At 43.8% G+C, this 22,397-nt stretch overlaps 1 protein-coding gene across 1 annotated transcript in view; it reads right to left on the bottom strand.

The window, feature by feature from the left end:
- Nucleotides 1-22,397, bottom strand: part of KIAA1549 (KIAA1549 ortholog) — a 938,976-nt gene that overhangs the window by 179,090 nt on the left and 737,489 nt on the right. The window contains exon 14 of the mRNA XM_078673003.1: nt 21,396-21,619. Coding sequence (XP_078529129.1) covers nt 21,396-21,619 — 224 coding nt within the window. The remainder of the gene's footprint in view (nt 1-21,395; nt 21,620-22,397) is intronic.

Genomic DNA, 22,397 nt, shown 5'->3' on the forward strand with positions numbered 1-22,397 from the left:
ATTTATACCTGGAAGGTGCCGAGTTTGACGCAAGGTTGGACATTAGACGTCACTAAGAACTTACAGTTCTTTCTGGACTCCAGGAGTTCTTGGACAAATCAAAACAAAAGCAGGGGGAATTCCTGGGCTGCTGGAGGCTTGGTTTGTTTAAAGAACGCGTTGTACTTTCAAGGAGTCTATGGGAGTAGCCTTGCCGTATTTGGACTGCATTGGCTATGACTAAATATGGATATGATTCTTATACCTTTATAAGGATATTATTTGTTATAACCACATGAGGGCATGAATCGGGAATATTTAATTAGGGTCCTAGATACGTTTACAACACCCACTCCACGTATTATGTTAATCATTACTAAAATACTAAGCAATACTAAACATATAACGATGCATGTGTTTTCCAACCCACCCCAAAATACATAAATTGCATTTGAAATGGTATATGGTATATACACGAAAATGAGTATTTGTACTGTACGGTTTTCAAGCAGTGGTATCATTCAGATAATGCATACATAAATATTGGCTGAATGAATTGTGAAAATTACATTAATGAAATGGCTCTAAATACAGAAAAGAAGGTCGAGACCATTTCATCACATATTTATACAAGAATGTACATGTGCTAAAGGCTGAATCAAAATATTGTCTCTAGAGTTTCAAAATAGTTCTGTTCTCTAAGAATAGTTCTACTTTAAGCAGAGTACCATGTGCCAGAAAAAAGGTAAATATTTTGGGAATTGAAAAATAATTTTGCTTTCAGGGGAAAAAAATAGTTCCAATTGTTTTCAGTAGTCTTGTTTATCAAAACTGAAGGCCGAATTCAGAGTTCAGGGAACGCTGTGTGCTCTTTGTTTCAAAAGTTGTTCTCGTTGTTAGGAGAGAACATCATATCAGACAGGCTTGCGAAAAATTGGTCTACAACAGTAGGTGAAAGTTGGACCAAGTTCAAAAAGCTGAAATAGTGTACATGTGAGAATCATTGCCATCATCGATGTCTGGATCAGCAATGCTCACAGAAGGTTGTACCTATGTGGTGCTGCTTTCATCTCGTACTTCACCGCCACCTAATCGTAATGGTGAAGTCTCAACGAATGCCGTCATCAGAATAAGTAGCCGCTGGGGACAACACGTTGCATGAGCCGTTACCGAACCAAGCAAAGTATCTATATCCATAGGTACTGCTGATGGTAGCGTAAGACAGACGTCCAACACGCATTCTTCTCCGCATAGCAGACATCGGAGCACAGGTAAGATGCAATCTTGCTAGATTGGTCTGAACGAAAGAAACCAGGTAGTACTCAGATCTCTTAGCCGGGTAAAGCTGAGGACTTTAGTGATCCGTTCTCGGTATCGTATAGCCACGATCGTTTCTTCCATTGTAGCCTGAGTTTTGTCTGTGGCTTGACTTGCCATATCGGAGCAGAAGGAACAAAAATAAAATTCTATGGCAGGACCGGAGGCTCGGATTATGCTTTTCTTTCTCCGCCATTTATTAAATACAAAACACACAGCAGCCCAAGAAAAGCTCTTATTGTAACAACACATCATATTATATCAAGAAACTTGAGAAAAACACCAAGTATGAAATAGTGCAAAATGTCTCAGACTTTAAACCACAAGTCCCAGCACTCCAACTTGTAAGGCAACGAGGATAGTCCTTTCACAGTGTCCATTAACCATAGATAGGAAGTCCCCTCTCTCAGTCCTTCCTCTTTCTTCGCTGCTCTCGCAGCCAGTTAAGTGTTTTTTCTTTGCTCTTGTGTGTGATGTGGTTTTAGCCTCACAGTTGGGGTTTTTCTATTGTTATTTTGGGGCTTGTGCGAGCGCTGTGGCAGTTCTTTTTTGCAGAGCCCCAGGGACGTCGCGGGAGCGGGTTTTCCGCTCCTTTCGCGACTTTATCCCGGTGTTGTGCGCGGCGTGTATTGGCCGCCAGAGGGCGCTGCGGCGTCTCGTTGGTCTTCGGCGCGGTTTTCTCCTCAGAGGAGCCGCGCTGAGGAGACCAACGATCACGGAGCCTTGTCCTCTTGCCCCCTCATGTACGCCCGGTTCTGGCTGGGTCTGTAATCCTGATTTAGTGCTTTTGTGCACTGCTACGCCCTGTTGAGGGTCGGTACTGCGGTTTTACCGCGTTTTCTGCCGGTGGTGCCGGCTGATGCACTCTTGACTCCTGGTGTGGTAGCGCGCTTTGGGGGGGCAGACCTGGTCCCTTGTGGTGGGTCAGCGCGCTGTGTGGGGCTGGAGTGCGCCCTAATTGCGGTCAGTCTCTACCGCCCATAACCCTTTGCAGTCCTTCGGTCTGTGGCAATATTTCTTGACCCCCATTTTGCTGGGGCTGTGTTTGGTGCTCCTTTAGGTGTCCTCTTGGTCAGGTGCGGGGCACTGTCTCTCAGGGCCGTTGATCATGGAAGAGGAGTACTATGACGATTCCCAGTCTTATCTCAATGATGATGAGTTCTATCAGGCGGTTGATAGTTCTATTTATAGGTGTGTAACGGAGGTGGTTGGCCCTATGGAGGACCGCCTTTCAGCGCGTATTGTAGAGGAGTGTGCCAAGCTGGCTCGCGCTGATCTCCCAGGCACTTCGGGGGAGGGTCCCCCAGCTCCAAAGAAGCCTTGCAGGGAAGGGCCGTCGGAGGGTGCCCAGGGGGTGGATAAGGGCGCCTTTGAGCGGCTCAGGGATGCATTCCTGGCCAAGGCGACCGCGCCACCCGCGGAGCAGCCCGCTGCCCCTGTCCCGGTGGCGTCTTCGGAGGTTGCACCATCTTCTCCTGACAGGGATTCCCCAGATTCGGATGAGGATGATCAGTCGGAGCGTTCCTGGCGTCCTTCGGGCTCGGTTGCGGAGTTGCCTCGGGATAGCTCGGGCATGTTGGACCCGGATGAAATTATTCATCCGCGGTCAGCTGCGTGGGCCCCGGGCGACAAGGTAGCCAAGTTCGTTGCAAGCAGGCTGCGCAAACCGCTGGAAAAGGAGGCCAGGGGTTGCTTACGGGGGGAATGCCCTAGACCGTCTTTAGAAGGCAAAGTGGCCATGACTCCAGACCTTGATTCCAAGATGGCAACCTTTCTGGCGAAGTTCATGAAGGACCCGCGCAAGGGCATAGACCGTTCTTGGCGGTCATGCCAGGATAAGTTGTTGGACGCGGTGGGTCCGATTACTAAAATTCTAGATATGGCGGAGGAAGCTAAGGTCACGGGTGCGACCATTTCCCCTGAGGTGCTGTCAAATTGGGCTCAGAGGGTGATTATTTTCTTGGGTAACGCCAACTGCGCCCTTTCCACAGAACGCCGACGGTCCTTTTTAATTAAGTTGGACCCGAAGCTAGGGGATCTAGCCTCTTCGGAGGCGGGGGCTGTGGCCCAGGGTGGCCTCTTTGGCGAGCCCTTCATTAAAGAGTTGGGCAAGTTTGTCTCCACCTTTACCTCGCTGGACAAAGCACAATCCAGCATTAAACGCGTGTTCCACCAGCGTTTTTCCTCCGGGGCTGGTCGCAACAGGGGCCGTGCGACCGGCCGTGGTGGCCAGAATGCCAGCAACAGAGGGCAAGGCTCCGGACGAGGACAGTATAATACATCTGCCAACTATACAAACTTCTATCCCACCAGAGGACAGCGCTTTGGAGGTCGCGGCTTCAGGAAGGGTGCCGGAAACAACTCCGCTACCGGTGAGTGTACTTCCGGCGGATCAGGTTCGCGTTGGCGGCCGTTTAGCGGCCTTCTGGGGGGAGTGGGCACATCTTACTGCGGACGCGTGGGTACTCCAAACCGTCCGCGGTTTCCATATAGAATTTTACGATCAGCCGTTTCAGGTAAGTGCCCCTCCTCCGATGGTGTTCTCGGAGGCCGATGCGTTGTTGATAGACGAGGAGGTCGCGGACTTGCTTCGCAAAGGAGCCGTTCGTCAGTCAACACGTCATCCCTCGGGGTTCATCAGCAACCTTTTTCTTGTGAACAAGCCTGGTGGAGGCCGTCGTCCAGTCATCAATCTCAGAGAGTTCAACGGGTGGCTGGTGTATCGCCACTTCAAGATGGAGGGGATCCATCTTTTGCGCGACATTCTTCTCTCACAGGATTGGATGGTGCGGTTGGATTTAAAGGACGCCTATCTGGTGGTTCCTATTCATCCTCCGCACCGTCGTTTCCTGCAGTTTCTCTGGAAGGGTCAGGTGTTCGAGTTCGTGGCCCTTCCTTTCGGTCTGTCTTCCGCGCCGTGGTGCTTCACGAAAGTGTTGCACCCGGTGATAGAGTCTTTACGCGGTCAAGGCGTTCGACTCATCGTCTATTTAGACGACATTTTGCTTTTAGACCAATGCCCTCGGAGGCTGGGGCAACAGTTGCAGCTGACGGTGTCACTTTTGCAGAAGCTGGGGTTCGTTATCAACGAGTCCAAGTCGGTTCTTGTTCCTTCTCAACGGATAGAGTTCCTGGGTTTCATCATAGACTCGGTCGAATCCAACCTCAGTCTTCCTGCCCGCAAGCTGTCCAAGATCCGGCATGTATTGCGGCAGACGTTGGGGAAGACCCACACGTCGTTGAGGCAGATCGCCAGAGTAGTGGGTCTTTTGTCGTCGTCCATCCAGGCGATTTTCCCAGGGCCACTTCATTACAGGGCCCTACAACGCCTCAAGGCTTTTCACTTGCGCAGAGGTTTGTCTTGCGATCAAGTGGTTCCTCTCTCGGAAGAGGTGAAGGAGGAGATGTTGTGGTGGCTTTCACACATGGAGGCCTGGAATGGTCGGGCGATTTTTGGGTCGGTCCCGGATTTGGTGATCGAATCCGATGCCAGCAGAGCCGGTTGGGGCGCACGCTGCGGAGAGTTTTCCACGGGCGGAGCCTGGTCGCCAGAAGAGCAGAAGTTGCACATCAACTGTCTGGAACTCTTGGCGGGGTCTTTTGCCGTCCGCTGCTGGACCAAGGATTTGGTGCAGTCGTGCGTCCTGCTGAAGATGGACAACGTCTCAGCCGTACGGTACGTGAACCATTTGGGAGGTTCTCGGTCCCGTGCACTAGCGAATCTCGCGAAGGAGTTTTGGGCCTATTGCCTGGACAATCATGTGTCAGTACAGGCAGAATACTTACCGGGCCAGTCCAATCAGGTGGCGGATTGGCACTCCAGATATCTGCGAGATTTCAGTCAGTGGAAATTGGATGTTCCGGTTTTTCGATGGTTGAACAACCTTTGGGGTCCTTTTTCGATCGACCTCTTTGCCTCTCGGTTGGATCATCAACTCCCAAGGTTCTTCAGTTGGAGGCCGGATCCGGCGGCGGAAGCCACGGATGCGTTTCTTCAGGACTGGAGCCGGGAGTCTCCTTATGCATTTCCTCCCTTCTCCATGATAACGAGAACGGTGGCGCAGCTACGCCGGCAGAGGGGGGAGCTGGTCCTAGTGACTCCGTTCTGGAGGTCTCAAGTGTGGTTTCCGGTTCTACTGGAACTTTCTTGGGATTCTCCAATCCTACTCCCCCAGTTTCCTCACCTGCTTCTCAGTCCAGATCAGGAACCTCATCACCTCCTCGTGCAGGGGTCTCTCCATCTCATGGTATGGAGGCTTTCAGGGGTCGCTGGTCGCTCCCAGGGCTTTCGCGACCGGCTGAGGGGCTTTTGTCCAAAGCCTGGGCTCCCAGTACGTCGAAGCGCTACAAATCCGCTTGGTCTAAGTGGGTGCGTTGGTGTCTTCGACGGGGTCTGGATCCCTTGGTCGCCGGAGTGGTTCCCATCCTGAACTTTCTAGCTGAATTGGCTACGGCGGGTTTGGCATATCGCACGATTAATGCCATGCGTTCAGCGATTTCTGCGGCGCATCTGCCGGTGGACGGCTCTCCTGTGGGTGAGCATCCTTTTGTGTGCAGGCTCTTGCGAGGAATCCGGTTGTCCTTGCCGCCGGAACCTCGTTACTCCGTCCTCTGGGACGTGAACGTAGTGTTGAACTTGTTTCTTTCCTGGCAAGCTAATAGATATTTGTCTTTAAAAGAGCTTTCAGCCAAGTTGGCCATGCTGTTATGCTTGGTGTCATGTCGCAGAGTGTATGATGTTCGGGCGCTGGATGTGTCCGCACGGGTGTTTTCGCCTGAAGGCGTCACCTTTACGGTTGGCCGCCGTACAAAATCTGGCTCCAGGACGATTTCGTACCCTGCTTTTGTGGATGTTCCAAAATTGTGCGTCGTGCATTGTTTGAAAGCGTATGAGGACGTCACTTGGGATCTCCGCCCTCCGGGCGAACGCCAGTTGTTGATTGCCTTGCGAAAACCACACCATGCAGTCTCTTCCCCCACCATTGCCAGGTGGGTGCGCTGGGTCATGCAGGAGGCAGGCATAGATACGAAACGCTTCGGAGCTCATTCTGCCAGAGGGGCCATGGCCTCTAAGGCTTTTGCAGTAGGTGCACGTTTGGAAGACTTGATGCGTGCAGCGGATTGGTCTTCAGAGTCCACTTTTAAGAAGTTTTACTTCAAGCCAGTGGTGGATATTGCCCATTTGGTGGTGAGTAAGCTTTAAACTAGCATAATCCGAGCCTCCGGTCCTGCCATAGAATCGAAATTTGCCTAGCTAAGGTGACGGTAAGTTTCAATTCTATTAAGGACACGGAGGCGAGGATTATCCCACCCAGATCGTCCACGAGTGACGTCCCACCCGTATTTCAGTAAGTACGTAGGTTTTCCAGTTTTGGTACTGTTGAGTTCATGCCTGATGTTGTTCTGCGTATATTTGCTGACATACATCTGTTTGTACAACGCTGACGCGGATGTGTTTTCTCACTAGGCAATGATGGTGTCAAGCAGGACCAGTGAGGATGAAGCGTAATTCGCGAAGAAAGAGGAAGGACTGAGAGAGGGGACTTCCTATCTATGGTTAATGGACACTGTGAAAGGACTATCCTCGTTGCCTTACAAGTTGGAGTGCTGGGACTTGTGGTTTAAAGTCTGAGACATTTTGCACTATTTCATACTTGGTGTTTTTCTCAAGTTTCTTGATATAATATGATGTGTTGTTACAATAAGAGCTTTTCTTGGGCTGCTGTGTGTTTTGTATTTAATAAATGGCGGAGAAAGAAAAGCATAATCCTCGCCTCCGTGTCCTTAATAGAATTGAAACTTACCGTCACCTTAGCTAGGCAAATTTCGATTCCTGCTACGAGTCCCAAAAGAAGAGGCAGTCTGCCGAATACAGAATGCACAAAATTCGGGAAGATGCCCAGAACTGTTTCAAAGGGTGCTAACAGTCCCGAAAAAATGGTCTTAAATACATGTGCGATGCCACTGGTATCTGACATGTTTAAGATTTGGCTTAACATTTCTACGAAATGCACGGGGCAATTTGTCGATAATAGGGTATGTATCTCTGCCGCTATCCTTGCAACTTGCAGATCATACGTCTCTTTGGACGAGGTTAAAGACACAGTTGTCTGTAAAAGAATAGACTTAATTCTGCTTAAAGTATCAATTCGAATAGAAGAGATATTCAGAGAAGGCCATATTGCTGCCTCCATGTCTGGTTTGCTGTTTGGATACAATACTTGCATACAGCAAATGACCCTGGAAGTAACGCTCACAAGATAGGCTTTTCCTGGCACCATGCCACAACAGCTGTGGTCACTTATTATAACATAGCTGCCGTTGGAAAGCTGTCTGAAAAAAGGCTCTATCTGTGTTGCAGGAGTGCCATGCAGGTGACATGAAAGGTTATTTGATGTACCGTCGCAGGCTCCATGCAAGTCAGACCCTCCAGGATTTCGCGATTTGCCGATTTTTGTAAAAATGCTGCGATTTTTAAAAAAGTGCCTGCGAAATCGGCACTTTTGTAGAAATCGCGCGGTATTTTTACAAAAGCCGCTATATCCTGGGGGGTCTGAATACTACATCGGGCATAGTACATCCTGTGAAGTATCTGGATCAGTATACAGACTGAGAAATTAATACATGGACACTTTGTAGGAAAGAGTAAGTCAAACTAAGAACAAGCAAGTGTAATGTTTGTCCCACAAAAAAACACAATGTAACAGGAATGCAAATCTCATCTGTAATACTCATGGCAACCTCTACTAACCGTTGTCCGCACAAGTCTCTTTATGCAGGCTATAACACATGCGGTTAAACCGAAACTGAATGCAAGCAACACACATCCAAGAAGCTCAATAGAGGCCTCGGTCTTGCATCTGTAATTAGGAAGTGTCAGCAGTTTATTACTTCATACACGGCTCGCATACATTATCCCTTAATTACTCACACCCCATGGGATCAGCGGGTGGGTGGCTTCGTGTGAGCCTAACATGTTCCAGCACTCTCCGAATATGCATTATAAAAATATTTAGAGACGGCTAATGATTGTATTGATGCATCTCATACTTTAGGCTATGCAGAATGCAAAAAGTACTCTGATGGATTACTGGATCATGCTTGCTCAGTTGTCCTCTATTCCACGAAGCACGGCTAGTAATACGTTACTCAAATACAATCCTTTAACACTAATCCACAATTGCAAAGCACCATTTTAGAAACTCAGAAATCTAAAGTAGGCTTCTGGCTTCTAGGTGTTTTACAAATGTTCCCTGGAGCACTTCCGTAGATCTACAACAGTGGCCTACTTCTAGATGTACTCTTATTGGCCAGTATTTAATTATGCAAATTTTCCATTAGGTAGCCACTTCAAATTAGTAAGTATGGAGGATACGTGCATTTGAGGTCGGGTAGCAATAAATATCGGTTGTGCAACAAGCTTTACAAAAAGACAAGTTTTGTTACACCAAGCTCAAAGTTTAATCCCTTGAGTAAAAAGTTGTGCTGTTTCTAAAGATAGTCATAATTTGTATCATAATTAAGGCCAGCCACACATATATCATTAGCATTATTTACCCCAATCAGTCTAAACCTGAATCTGGCGGGAAAAAGCACACTAAGTTTATTTGAGCTATAGTTTCCACTTACTCAACTGGGTACTTTGTACAGCACAAGTCTCAAAGCATACTGTAGATTGTGCTTGTGATACGACACAAGTGGGTAAGTGTCAAATTTCATAGAGAGAGTCGAATCAGTAGTGTGATGTGGTCCAAAAAGCTAAAGTATCAAATTAGCCATCAAAAGACACATCAAGTTAGTAGTTTACAAATTATGTAAAAAGAATATTTAATATTCAAAAACTGTTCATTATTTTGATGTCTGTGTTTGATCATATTACAAAAAATTACATGATTGCATATAGTTGTGACATTTATTTAAATTCCAACATTAAAATAGATGCCTTATTTTCTTAAAAGCGTAACACATGAAATAAGAATACCGTGCTCTGCAGCCCCGAGGTTCAGCCGGCAGTTGTACAAAATCGGATGTATTTAATTCTCCTTATTTAATGCAACCCAATATAATTGCATCCTAGACGCTAGCAATTACAGGCCTGAATTTTCTGCAGGAGGTGCATTGAGAGATATGTTAACTGTACTGTTAAGGGCTTATCATTATTTACCCTTTTGGCATTCTGCTAATCTCCGATCTATGCCCTGCTTGACAGCTACTCACTCTCCACGCTATTGAGCCTTTTGTTGTAGGAAAAATGGCCAAATAAAATGCTGCAAAATTGCCGCTAAATTTCCATATTTGTGCCGCTAAATTTCCATTTTTGTGGCGCTAAATTTGCTAATCCATGCCGCTATATCCTGGGGGGTCTGGCAAGTTAATAACTTGACACAGAAGTGTACCGCTTAGTGATTTTTTACAGTTGTTACCACTAAGAAATACTTCTTTTTTCCCTTCACTATAACATTTATGTGTATAAGGTAAATTCCAGATTGACTTGATGTATCCTTTACCCAACCTTTCATACAGGCCTGCTGGTATATACTCTTGGCAATACTGAAACTGAAAAGTTGTTATCGGAATTGTAATTGTACCATGTATTATCCATTCAATGACAGGTCTCTCTGACATTGTCAATGGTAATCTCTCAAGTTTTTCAATGCTCAGAATCGTATAAGTCTGCTCCTTTTTGTGCCAAACTGATTTGTTTATCAGTAAGGTTAAAGATAGAAAATAATGACGTTATGTTGATTAGACGCCATGGCACTTTGCCTGAACGCATATTTTGTAACGTCCAGCCTAGCTGTACAATAGAACGTAATTGGGACTGGCAATGTTGTAACATTAGCAAGTCCTGCTCTATTATATCAATAGCAGATGATACAATGCTGTCCAGTGAATAAATTCTGGAGGACAGAGACGTTAACCCATTGTCCACTACAGACAGTGATTTTTCCAAATTAATACGATCAATTTGTCGTATTTTTTTCAGTAGTTTCAATATGCATTGCTTTCCAAGCCTCGTTGTAAGCTGCGTATATACCGGCGTATATGAAATGTTTTTGAAGCTTTTTGCGAGTTCCCAATATGAAATCTCGCAAGTCAGCACCTTCTTTAAGTAAAGTGTTGCTTAATTTCCTGCAGTGTGGATCTCTGTAGCCATTCGAGGCATAGCTTTCCTACACTGTATGTTGTAACTATCCCTGGATATTGTCTCTGGGAATATCTTGGGTCTGGCCTGGTCTGTTTGAACCCCTGTGTTTTGTTCAGGAATCTATCTTGACAGTTATTAGTGTCTGTGGGCAGATCAACCATTTTTTTCCAATCAGGATTTGTTCTGTTTTGGTGTAAAATATGGGATACGTCTTTCTCCACATCTATAGTGCTATTACTATCAGGTATGGGCTTTGGAATAGACGGTTTGTTTAAGTCTTTTATCTTGGCTAGGCCAAGACAGGTTGTTTGTTGAATGGTGTCATTCAGGAATATTATCTGTTCTAGGATCATGCAGGCTCTAAATAATGATTCTAGACCTTGTACCTGCCAGTCTTTTGTACCCCAGATGGTTTTTGTTTCAATATTATTTTTCCAAAATTCAAAACCAAATGTAGACATTTTTTCATAAAATTTTTCAGAATAAACCAATTTAGTATTTGTCAACATGTTTTTCATTCCTGTCTTATTTAACTTTCTAAAATAAAATGTTTCTGGATCAGTGTTGTTAAACCCTGAGAAGTATGGGAACTTCTCATAAAATGTTTTTGAACTGCCTTTTGGTGGTGTGGGACAATGTTCCCATTGGTTATAAGTAAAAACATTTCTAGGATTAGCAGATTTATGCAAATAGTGATGACCATAATGATTAAAACAGTACATTTCTTCATAGTTTGATGAACCCTGCAAATAATCATGTTCTGTGAATTTTGCTGACATTTCTAAATCTGACATCATATTATTAATATTTTCAAAGTTCCAATCATCAGAGAAAGTACTTGGTGTCACAAAGTCACTTAAGGAAACCTGGTGTGGATATTTCAAGAGCTCAATCGGGCCATAGGTTTCGTAATCCGTTTTGTCCCATGCTACACCCCCAGGTATAGGATTGGCTGTGATGTTCAATGATGACAGTTCTCTTTTCTCGATGTGAGATGATCTGTGTGGCTTTAGGACCAAGTTGATGTTCTGACTTGCTGTGTCCATTGTACTATATTTTCCATCAATAAATCTACCCAAACATAAAATCAAGATGAGCCACAGAAGGAAGAAAAGTACACCTAACACAATCCATGGTGAAATCAGATATGTTTCTTTGAGTTGATGAAAGAGTTCAGTAATTTTTTCTTTGAAAGCTTTTGTTGCTGGCATTTCTTCATGTTCACTTGGATCATCAGAAAAGTCATCGAAATTGATGAAGTAGCCAGATGCAGTTCTGTCAATTGTTGGAATTGCTTTTCATTAATCTTTGGATATGTATGTTCAGAGGCTACATCATTGTAGACTGGTGTTTTTTGACGAACTTTTGCAATTTGGGTTTCAAGAGCCACAAGTTCCATGGCTTTGTTGCATAGTCCTTTGTTCACTGCAGGTTTATCAAAAGTGATTAGTCTTTCAGTTTGAACCTCTTGGATTGTAGCAACGTTTGGTCTTCTGCTACTTCTTTGGAGTCCACTGTGCCTACTACTTATTATTGGCCACATGATTGTGGTTTTACCAGGTCGATTGATACAACTCTGTAGTCCTTTTTACCAGCAAGGGAAAGTAGTACTACTGATCTTGTTCCGCTGATAGCTAAGACAGGTACTGCTTTTCTGTAAGAAGGCCCAAATTCCTTCTTCACCGCGATCTGCTCTCTGACTAGATCCCCAATCTTTGGAATCCAGACAGGTCTTGCTGGGACAGGTGGTTTTTCTTCAGTGGCCGTTGGCTTTAGCTTTGTGTTACTTAGACTTCTTCTTGATTCATTTAAGTCCTGTAAAACAGCCAAACGTTCTTGGATATCAAATGTTTTTTGTTCTACCTCTGAAGTGTGACGATCAAGGTCATGAATGATCATTCTGGTACCAAACAAAAGTTCGTAGGGAGTGATACCTCCTAGAGAATTTCTTGGCAGATTATTAAGACTAAGTTGGACACTTGTTAGATGTTTGACCCACCTGTCACCCGAACCGAATACCCTCGCTGGTAAAGATTGCTTTATGTCACGGTTTTTTCTCTCCACTACCGCATTTCCCTCGGGATGGAATGGACTAGAGTACCGCAATGCAATGCCCATGCTGGCCATGGCCTCCTTGTAAGCTCGAGAGCTAAACGCAGGACCCTGGTCAGAATGTAGCATGCCGATTGCGTATGTGCCGCCGCTGTGGCTCTGTTAGCCAATGAATTCCCTGAACGCCATCACGTTGATGACTCAGTGTATGTATCACGTGAGTCTTTTGTAGTTCTTTCTGCAAAAGAACTACCTGTTCCCAAAGTTTTTTATGCTTTATTGTGGCATCAGTGTCATCTTTGTAACCGTTTTTGATCCATGTCTGCATGTCATTATTGTAAGACTGGACGCAGTAATGCGAATCGCACACTATTAGTGTGGGGAATTCGCGATCAGCATTTTCAAGCGCCATCTTTAAAGATCTTATTTCAGCTCACTGAGCTGTACAGTTTCTGATTGATTCAGTTTTGGTGACCATCGGTCTGAATTTACCTAAGCGCCAGTGACCTTTAACAATCGCGCATGCTGCATTGTAAACTTGTTTTTTCACAACGTAGTGTTGTGCAAATCTGTCCGTGTAGATTACACAGGTGTATTGTTCGAAAGGCAGAATTTCGATTGACAGAGGACATTCACTTTCGTATTCTAGATCTTCTAGTCTTTTCATTTTTGGATCAAATGCGTGTTTCACGTCTGTTGCAGCAAGAGAATTTTCCCATTGTATCCATTTTGGATCTAATGCAACTGCATTTGGAATGCGTGGTCTTGTTACAGCCTCAAGGGCTGATACTGCTGTTAAAACAGATATGCTCTTGCCTTGTGCTTGGGCTCTTTCTTTTCCTACAGCAGTCTGAACCGCAGTCAGAATTTTTTCAGTAGAACTGAATTTAATTTCAGCTTGTGTGTACAAGTGTGATTTATAAGCTATTGGTACCGTTTCGCCCTCATTAGAGGTCAGGTATGTGAATCCGCATCTTCCTGGGATGACTCAGATTACAAGGTTGCGTTCGTTTGCGCGTGTTTGAAGTTTTGTTTTAGTTAACATGTCTGTTTGTAATGTTCGTAAAATTTCTGTGTGTTTCTGAGTCCAATTAATTGGTTTGAAATCAGGTTTTATTAATTCGTAGAGACGTTTAACCCTCTCTGCATAATTTAGAATGTATGTTCTTCCGAAATTCAGGAAACCTAGAATTGATTGTAAGTTCTTCAGCGTTTTTGGTGCTTGGAGTACTGCACACTTATCTACGAAGTAGTCTGCTAGGCTTTTGCCTTCACTTGATAATTCATATCTTAAAAACAGGACAGTTAGGTGGGCAATTCGTGACTTTTTAAAGTTGAATTTGTATCCTTCAGCTGCGAACCCAAGTATTATGGTGTTCACTCTTTTCAAGTGTGTCTCCAGGTCGTCGTCTGTAAGATAGATGTCATCGACATAGGATAATGCCTCATCATCATACATTTGTAGTAACTCGGTTACCCTTGCTGAAAATAATCCTGGGCTATTCTTGAATCCCTGTGGGAGTCGACAGAATTGTTTTTGTGCCCCCATTGTTGAGAAAGAGGTCAAATACCTACTTTCAGGTGCAATGTTTTGACAAAAGAAACCATTTGAGATATCTAATGTCGTTTTATATTTTTTGCGCACAATGTTATTCATTAGTGCTGCACTGTGTCTGTAGTCCAAAACTAGACGATATGAATCGTCTGGCTTGGAGACAGGAAACAAAGGATTGTTCATTTGTGAGGTGCATGTTTCAATCACCCCCTGATATTCAAGTTGATCTAAGATCTCCCTGACTTGTTTTTTAGCTTCTTGCTTAACAGGATACTGCCTTTGTGCAGTAGGTTGATTTTTTAACTGAATTTTATGATGAGGAGAATCCTCATCCCATCCTACATGATTTTTATATAATGCTGGGGCTTGGGCTACTGCCCATTTTCTTGCAAATGTGTATTTTTTATTAATTGGAATTTGATTTGAGAAGGCAGGCATAATCATTTCTTCGCCATGTGGGCACTCCCTGACAAACTCTGGTGGCCAGTCTTTCTCTGCTAGAAGGATATCATAGCCTTTCGAAAGGTTATCCCAAAAGAGACCCATTATTTTCCTAGTTTTGTCCCCCTCTATACGTAATGTTATTTCATATAATTTATGGGGTATGCTAACTCTGGTGTCTGCAGTTTCCACTTGAATGTATTCATTCGTGTCCACTGTCTCCAGAAGATTCATCAGGATCTTGCGAGCTACGGTCACTTCTGCTGCGCTGTCTAGCATTGTCTGGGCCCACTCTCCGTTTTTTTAGTTGTGTCCTCAAAATCCTCGGCATATTTTATTTTAATACTAGCTACCTTCTTTTTGGGAAATTGTAATTTTTTACTTTGATGAGCAGGTTCCTTGTCTTTGGACTTGACGTGCTCTTCCTTGTGTTCTGACCGTCCTCTTCTTTCCGATTTCTGTGAGGAAGTCTGAACAGATCGAGAGGGACGAGTATCATTATCTTGATATCTATCAGGTTTTCTTAATTTATTCCTATCTCTAAGGTTGTATCTTTTCTCAGAGTGCTCCCTGTGGGGAGAATTGCTTCCTCGTTCTGGAGATCTATCTCTCCGTTGAGGAGACCTTCCTCTGGACTGAAACTGTTTTTCTCTGGGAGTGGTTTGTTTATTACCTTCCCACCTCTTTTTTGGAGTATTGAGATTATTCTTGATAAATATTTTTTCAGGATTTTCAGTTAGTTGTGGTTTTAGTGGTTTCCCACCCAAACTATCTCTACCTAATTCTTCATAGGATTTTTCTATGATTCTGGCAAGTTCAAAAGGTTGTTCTGCTATATCTGTTTCTTTCAATTTCTGGCGGCAGGTTGTACCGTCAATTGCCAATTGAATTAATTCTCTATATGCCTTTGTTAATTCTTTTAGTTTAGCTAAAAGTTCTTTGCTTGACATTTTTCCAATGTCGGGATGTGGTGTGTAGCTGGCTAGAACCGGCCATGTGGCTCCTGGTCTACCTAGTGGACCGAGCCTGGTGATTTGATTTTGATGTTTTAGGGCGCCATTAAACCAGAGCAGGTGCTCTTGGTATGTTAGTGGAATTTCAACGTCCTCGAAAGGAGCGTATTCCGTTGGAGGTTCCTCTATTTTGTAATAGTGGAAATCTTGTGTCACAGCGTGTGCTGCTGGAAAATGTATCCATGAATAGAATACCTCTGTCTGCCGATATTCATGGGCCTCTACCACAAATATAACTGTACCACCTCTTGGTGATAGTCCATTTTCTATAAGTTTAAGAGTTATAGTTCTTCTTACGTTTACCGGAATGATTATAACATTCGGGTCTTCATTTTGGAGACTTGTGTCATCCGCTAAAAGTTGAGCTGCTATTCTAGCTCTCTCTCTTTCATCCTCACTTTCCCCCCTTTTTCTGACAGAAAGTTTTTTGTTGCAGAGCAAGTTTCAAGGAAACAAAGATTAGGTGCACAATATTTTGGAACACTGTATCCTTCAACGTTGACTAAACCAAAAACTAATACATAGGATTCTCATCCTACTAAGTTCCGGCGGATATTAACCTTTCACCCACTCCAGACGTCTTTTGGAGTTTTTACGGGAAAAAGGGGTCTGTGTGAAAAGCACAACTGAGTTACTCTAGTATCTAGCGTTAGATTATCGCCTTACCAAACCTTGGGCGCCATCTAGTGTAGTTCCTATATTCCCAATAGGCTCTGCGCATTGGAATAACAAACGATAGTTTAGACGTAGGACTGAGGTCGACTAGGTCTCTACTGAATATGTTAGACTTAATTATGAATGCCAGCTAGCTCAGAGGTCACTAGAAACTTTCTCGAATGAACAGGAAGGAGTTAACTTTCCGATTAGACAAGATGGGATTAGTTTCTGACAACCGCATAAACATGACAACTTTGCTCCCTCCAGAACAAGGAGTATATCTCCAGAGTCGTGTGAAAACAATAGACAGCTATTTCACTCAGTCAATCGGGCATGCTTAGTTTCACCAGAGTGCAGAGAAATAGAGAGACGGGCGTTTTCAATAAAAGTTGTTATTTATTGAGCAGTCCTCTTTCTCGTGCAAGAGAAGTGAATTGCCACAATTGCAATACTTGTTATAAAGTAAAGTGCGTACAGTAAAAGTAGTATTATGAAATAATACTGTAAAAGCATTGATATGGTTTCTGAGCCATATGATACTTAAAACGGATAAAATATATACATACATAAAATCATTGACTAAACGTACTCAACTGGTGCTTCTAAGATACGCCTACCCCGGTGTACTTAACCTAAGCCTAGTACGTGGGAAGGAGTAAGTGAGCTGCAGTTTAAGTTAAGTTAGTTTTTGCCAAGAATCTGAATCAAGAATTCTCTAAGGATCTAATCAGCTCCGTACCTTGGTTATAGAATGAAGGAGGTCTTGTATCTCTTTCTCAGGACTCGATCTCCCAGCAACCCGCAAAGGTGACTGGAAACACTGGAGCTGGATTTCTCGGCAGGAGAAAAGACAGCGTCTCTCTCAGTGCGTCAATGGGAGGATCGGCTTCCTTCAGCACTCGCATCAGCTGGGCTTCGGGCAAGTAGATAGCCGCTCTGCTCCAAACCACTGTGTGTTTGCTTAAAGCAAACGCTGGTATATTTATACCTGGAAGGTGCCGAGTTTGACGTAAGGTTGGACATAAGACGTCACTAAGAACTTACAGTTCTTTCTGGACTCCAGGAGTTCTTGGACAAATCAAAACAAAAGCAGGGGGAATTCCCGGGCTGCTGGAGGCTTGGTTTGTTTAAAGAACGCGTTGTACTTTGTAGGAGTCTATGGGAGTAGCCTTGCCGTATTTGGACTGCATTGGCTATGACTAAATATGGATATGATTCTTATGCCTTTATAAGAATATTATTTGTTATAACCACATAAGGGCATGAATCAGGAATATTTAATTAGGGTCCTAGATACGTTTACAACAAATCTGCTAGAGTATGTTCCCTGATCGACTCCGCGAACCACTTCACCAAGTGGAGTCCCGTATCCATAACATGCACGTATTGCATCAGAAGATGCATCAGGGGTTACTGCGTAATGTTCCCCCAGCAGCGTCTCATCCCGGCCGTCAAGAGGGAATGATTTAGAAACTGACCCAGAGAAAGCCCGTCCTCATCTACCATAGATAGGAAGGGCTGCAATACACCCTCTCCGTAGATGTCCCCCATGGTGGTGATGCCTGCTACCTCCCAATCGATAAGGTTTGCACTCCACATGCATCTCTGCATAGTCGGCATGCCCAATAAGGCACTGCTAGTGCATACTGTGTAATGTGCCTAGTGAGGCATAGTGCCCTGCGGAAGCTCTTCCGCGCCATCGATACTAGCAATGGGAGAGGTTCATTTGAGCTATTGCAGGGGTGGAGGAGGGAAAGAATCATATTCCGAGATAACGGGGGTCCTACTCAGCCGAGTGCGAAAGATGCAGCCTCTCTACTCATTTCCCAACCCACAGGATTTGTGACGCTAAAAAGTAGTGCTCCAAGTTGGGCAGAGCCAGCCCCCCTTTCAGCGAGGAATGTATAACTTCGCTAATGCCACCCTGCTCCGCAAATTGTTCCAAACAAAATCACAGACAATCTTTTCCAGAGAGTCAAAGAAGGAAACCGGTACATGGAGCGTAAAATTAGCAAAATAATAAAGAAGAAGTGGCAGCATGACCATTTTTATTAACTCCACCCAGCTGATGAGCAAAGATTAAGCATTTTCCAAAATTAAATCTTGGACTTTAGCGCTGAAACTGCCCTCGCAACACTACCGTGTAGGAGATCTAGATCGTTGTGGTAGATGCGGATCCCTAGATATCTAAATGCCCCAGGTTGCCACTGCACTACCGTCCCATCGACCTCCCAGCCTGGGTCTTCCGTAGCAGGGTGGAAAGGATACAAACATGACTTACCCCAATGTACTCAGCCCAGATATGGACGCAAAAGACCAAAGTGTTGCAGGAATGACTTGAAGGATTGCAAGAATGTCCTTGATATATAGCAAAAAGCAACCCTTCTTACATACTAATGGTGATGTTGAATAGATGCTAATAAACCCAAGAAAAAAGAAAGATGAGAAGCATCTCTGGAGCTATAGGCTATTGTGTGGCACCCACATGGATGGTCACCAATATGGAATGTGCTAACAATTTTAAGGGTTCTGTTTAACCACAAACTTCATAAAACTACCCTTATTTATTTATTTTTTATTTATTTATTTTAAGGGTTTTGTAACGCGCTCTGTTACTCGGAAGTATCCTGGCGCGGTAGGCAGAGGATAAGGCGTGCAGAGGGGGAGAGAGGAAGCTAAAAGGCTACTTTAAACAGATGAGTTTTAAGGTTTTTCTTAAAGATGGCAACATTCTGGGAAGAGCGGAGCGAAAGAGGAAGGGTGTTCCAAGCTCTAGCCGCCAGAACAGATATAGACTGACCTCCCAGCCTGGCATATCTAAATCTGGGGATGACCATCCTGCATTGTTTAGCAGATCGCAAGGCACGGTTAGGGATGTACAGGGAAAAGCGTTCTCTTAAATATTGAGGCCCAAGCTCATGGGTGGCCCTAAAGGAGAGAACAAGAGCCTTAAACAGAATACGTTGTGTCACTGGGAGCCAAAGCAGGCTATGCAGGTGGGGGTGGACGCTCGATCTCCTAGGGATGTTGAACAGGAGTCTAGCGACCGCGTTCTGCACCACCTGCAGCCTTTTGATCAAATAGGCAGGTATGCCAATGAACAATGCATTTGCATAATCTAACCTGGAGAGAATGAGCGCCCGCGATACCGTCTCTCTAGCATCTCTCTGGAGCAAAGGGAAGAATCTTTTCAGGGTTTAAAATTTAAGATTATCCCCAAACCAGACTCCCAAATTCCTAGCCGGGCCACCCATGGATTTTGGACAGGGGATATCACGAGGCCAGAGAAGGGTACTAAAATTATCTAGAAAGGCTCCGTAGAAGAGGACCTCCGATTTTTCCTCATTACATTTAAGCTGTGCTTGGGCCAGTCAACGAAAGACTGAGGTAAGACAGTCCTGCACAACCGAGGTATCCAAATTATCGTCTGGCCAGGTGAACAAAAGTTGGGTGTCGTCGGCGTAGGCCATAATTTTTGCCCCAAAAAACTCTGCTGGGTAGATCAGGGGAGTCAAATACAAATTAAAAAGCAGGGGGCTCAAAGTAGACCCCTGGGGGACTCCTGTGGAAAGTGACTTTGGCTGAGAAGCATACGGTGGCATCCAGACTTGCTGCGTCCTGTCGTTTAAAAACGACGTTAGCCAGTCCTTCCATCTCCACACCTCCCCTTCGTCCCACTCACTTCCCTACACAGGTTAAAAAGCCTCTCATAAGTCCAAGGAAATAGTCGGGCACTTCCTAAATTAGTAGGACAACTAGAATGACTACAAATCTAAAAAAATCAGAGTTAAAACATCTCTGCTAATCTACCTGGAACTTGGTTAGTTAATTACCTGCTTCTCTTTCGCTGATGGATTTGTAACTAAGTTATAGCGTTGAAACTACTAGGTCATGTCGAAGGACTAAAAATAGTTGACAAAGGCCCAGACATACTTTCTGGTGAATAGGTCTTCAAGAATTGGCACTTTCCGCAGGGGGATTACTTGTTTTTTCCAACTATGTTTTATTGGTTCTCTGTGTAAACGTAAATACAACCGATACAGGACTAAAGTCACAACTTCATGGAGGTGAGTCCTCGGGCAGAGAGAGCTACAGAAGCTCAGAGGTGAATGCCACACCTCACTTGCCAGGATAGGCATCATTTAAGAAGACCACACCATGAGCATCAGACTGTAATACATAAACCAACCCAAATAACCCAATCGTAGTGCAACATACTTGACAGTTGACGGCAGGGGCATACAGTTATTTAAATGAGTCTTTGGCATGCACAACTACATTAATAATGCACATGTGAATCTACGTCACTATCCTAGGAGAGGAGAGAGCAAGATATGTAATATCTCATCCCAACACTAAGCACTGCAGAAGTGAGGAGAATGCAACAATTTTAAGAGATTACATTCAGTGCATGTTTTCTTTTATGGCAACACACTGACCGCATCATTATATAGTTCAAGATAAACAAAAATATGACTTGAGAACATGGCAACCTAGACTAAAATTATAGGAGAACTGTGTCCAGTAACATCAGATATGCAAAACTGAATTGTGGTATCCTACACAATAAACCCTGACAGGAACAAGTGCCAGAGGTCTACCATCTTATGGTGATGAAAAAGAAAATATTCCTTAGATAAGGAGCACAACCAGCCAGCAGAACAAAATGGTGAACCCTGTCTAAAGAATTGTATGTGGTTATAAGGGTAGACTCCTTCAGCACATATTTTAAACATGATCTTGTCTAACATGGGGAACGAAAGCCCCTCTTTCACATACATACACTTTGGGCAGTAACTCACAATTGAAAGTTAGGAAGTCAGTCACACTGTGAACTTGATAACTTCACTCTATGGAAATTGATGCATCATACTTATGAATGGAATTCAAGCACCATACTGTGCAAATTTGAGTTCCTCGCTGGTCAGGGAACTAGAACAAGTCACAAAGTTTTCGAGCTACTACTCACAGAGAAACCCAAGCAAGGGCATCACTAGAAGGCAATGTAGGTTAATCGTTTAATTTGAGAAATCCTAGCATCTTATCCTCTTACAAAGATGTGAGACTAATTTTTTTAACAAAACTACAGTGATACATTACCAGGCTTCAAAGTTAAGTTCAGTATCAACGGTGGTGATTTTAATTAGCCAACATGATTGAAGGGAACTCACCAATGAACTCATCAGTTAAATACATTTTCAATGTAAAAAAATTAATTCATCAGAAATCATACCTTTTTCTGGTCTCAATGAAGACTGGTGAACCATTCCCTCCTGGATCAAGTATCTTGTCAATCTGCATTTGTGCCTTGCGGTACATCTTGTGTCGTTCTCTAGTGTCAGTGAGCCCTATCAAATCAACCGCTGGAAACTCATAATGTCCTTTTCGCTTGGCCCGGAGACGTATCTTATTGCGATGGTGTTCAATTTCAGACTTGTGCCTGAGGGCTGTTTGAATCTTAAGAAAAAAATGCAGAAAAAAGCATGTTTTTATTTTAAGCTGATGAGTTATACCTAGTGCCATATTTCGTAATATAGAACTGCAGACACGTGGTGAACCTGAAAATGTTGCAATAAAATTGTCAATATTTGTAGCTCTGAAAAGCAGAGATATGATCAAATTAGATGTTCAGTTATGAGCAGAGTAAAATGCAACCAAGTGCAATGTTCTAAAAATGTGCCAAATTGAATAATACTTATAGCAATCCTCAAATACTTAACATGTTGGATCACGTGTAACAAGAGTTACTATAAGAAACACGTTTATACATTAAAAATTACAGTTTTTAATGTCTGTACCTGATGATCAAAGGGAATTGTTTTATGCATAATACTCTTGGGTTTATAACTTCACGTAGGAAGTTGACTTTATATAGTATACAAAAAAGAAGTATGCTGTGTAAAGAGTCCAGGTATAGCTTATGAGTGGAAAGGGGGTTGATCCAGCAAACCCAACATGCTCTATCTAGGGCAGTGAGGTTGAGCAGCGTTAGGCTTATCACAGAGGAGTGTTAGATATTTGTTGCACACACAGAGTCAATAAATGATGCAAACACTCAAAAAGGAGATCCACACCAAAGAAAAATGACAAGTATTTTTAAATGTATTTTGAAACCAAGAACTTCGTAAAGAGGTAAGTACTTTTTCGTAATAGACTTTTTATAATTTTAGCAATGTTAACCAACAGTGCGTTTTTACGCATAAGTGTTTCCTATTTGAGAAGGAACATTTACTGC

Source organism: Lissotriton helveticus, chromosome 1_1 (assembly GCF_964261635.1).
Source record: "Lissotriton helveticus chromosome 1_1, aLisHel1.1, whole genome shotgun sequence".
Classification (NCBI taxonomy): Eukaryota; Metazoa; Chordata; class Amphibia; order Caudata; family Salamandridae; genus Lissotriton; species Lissotriton helveticus.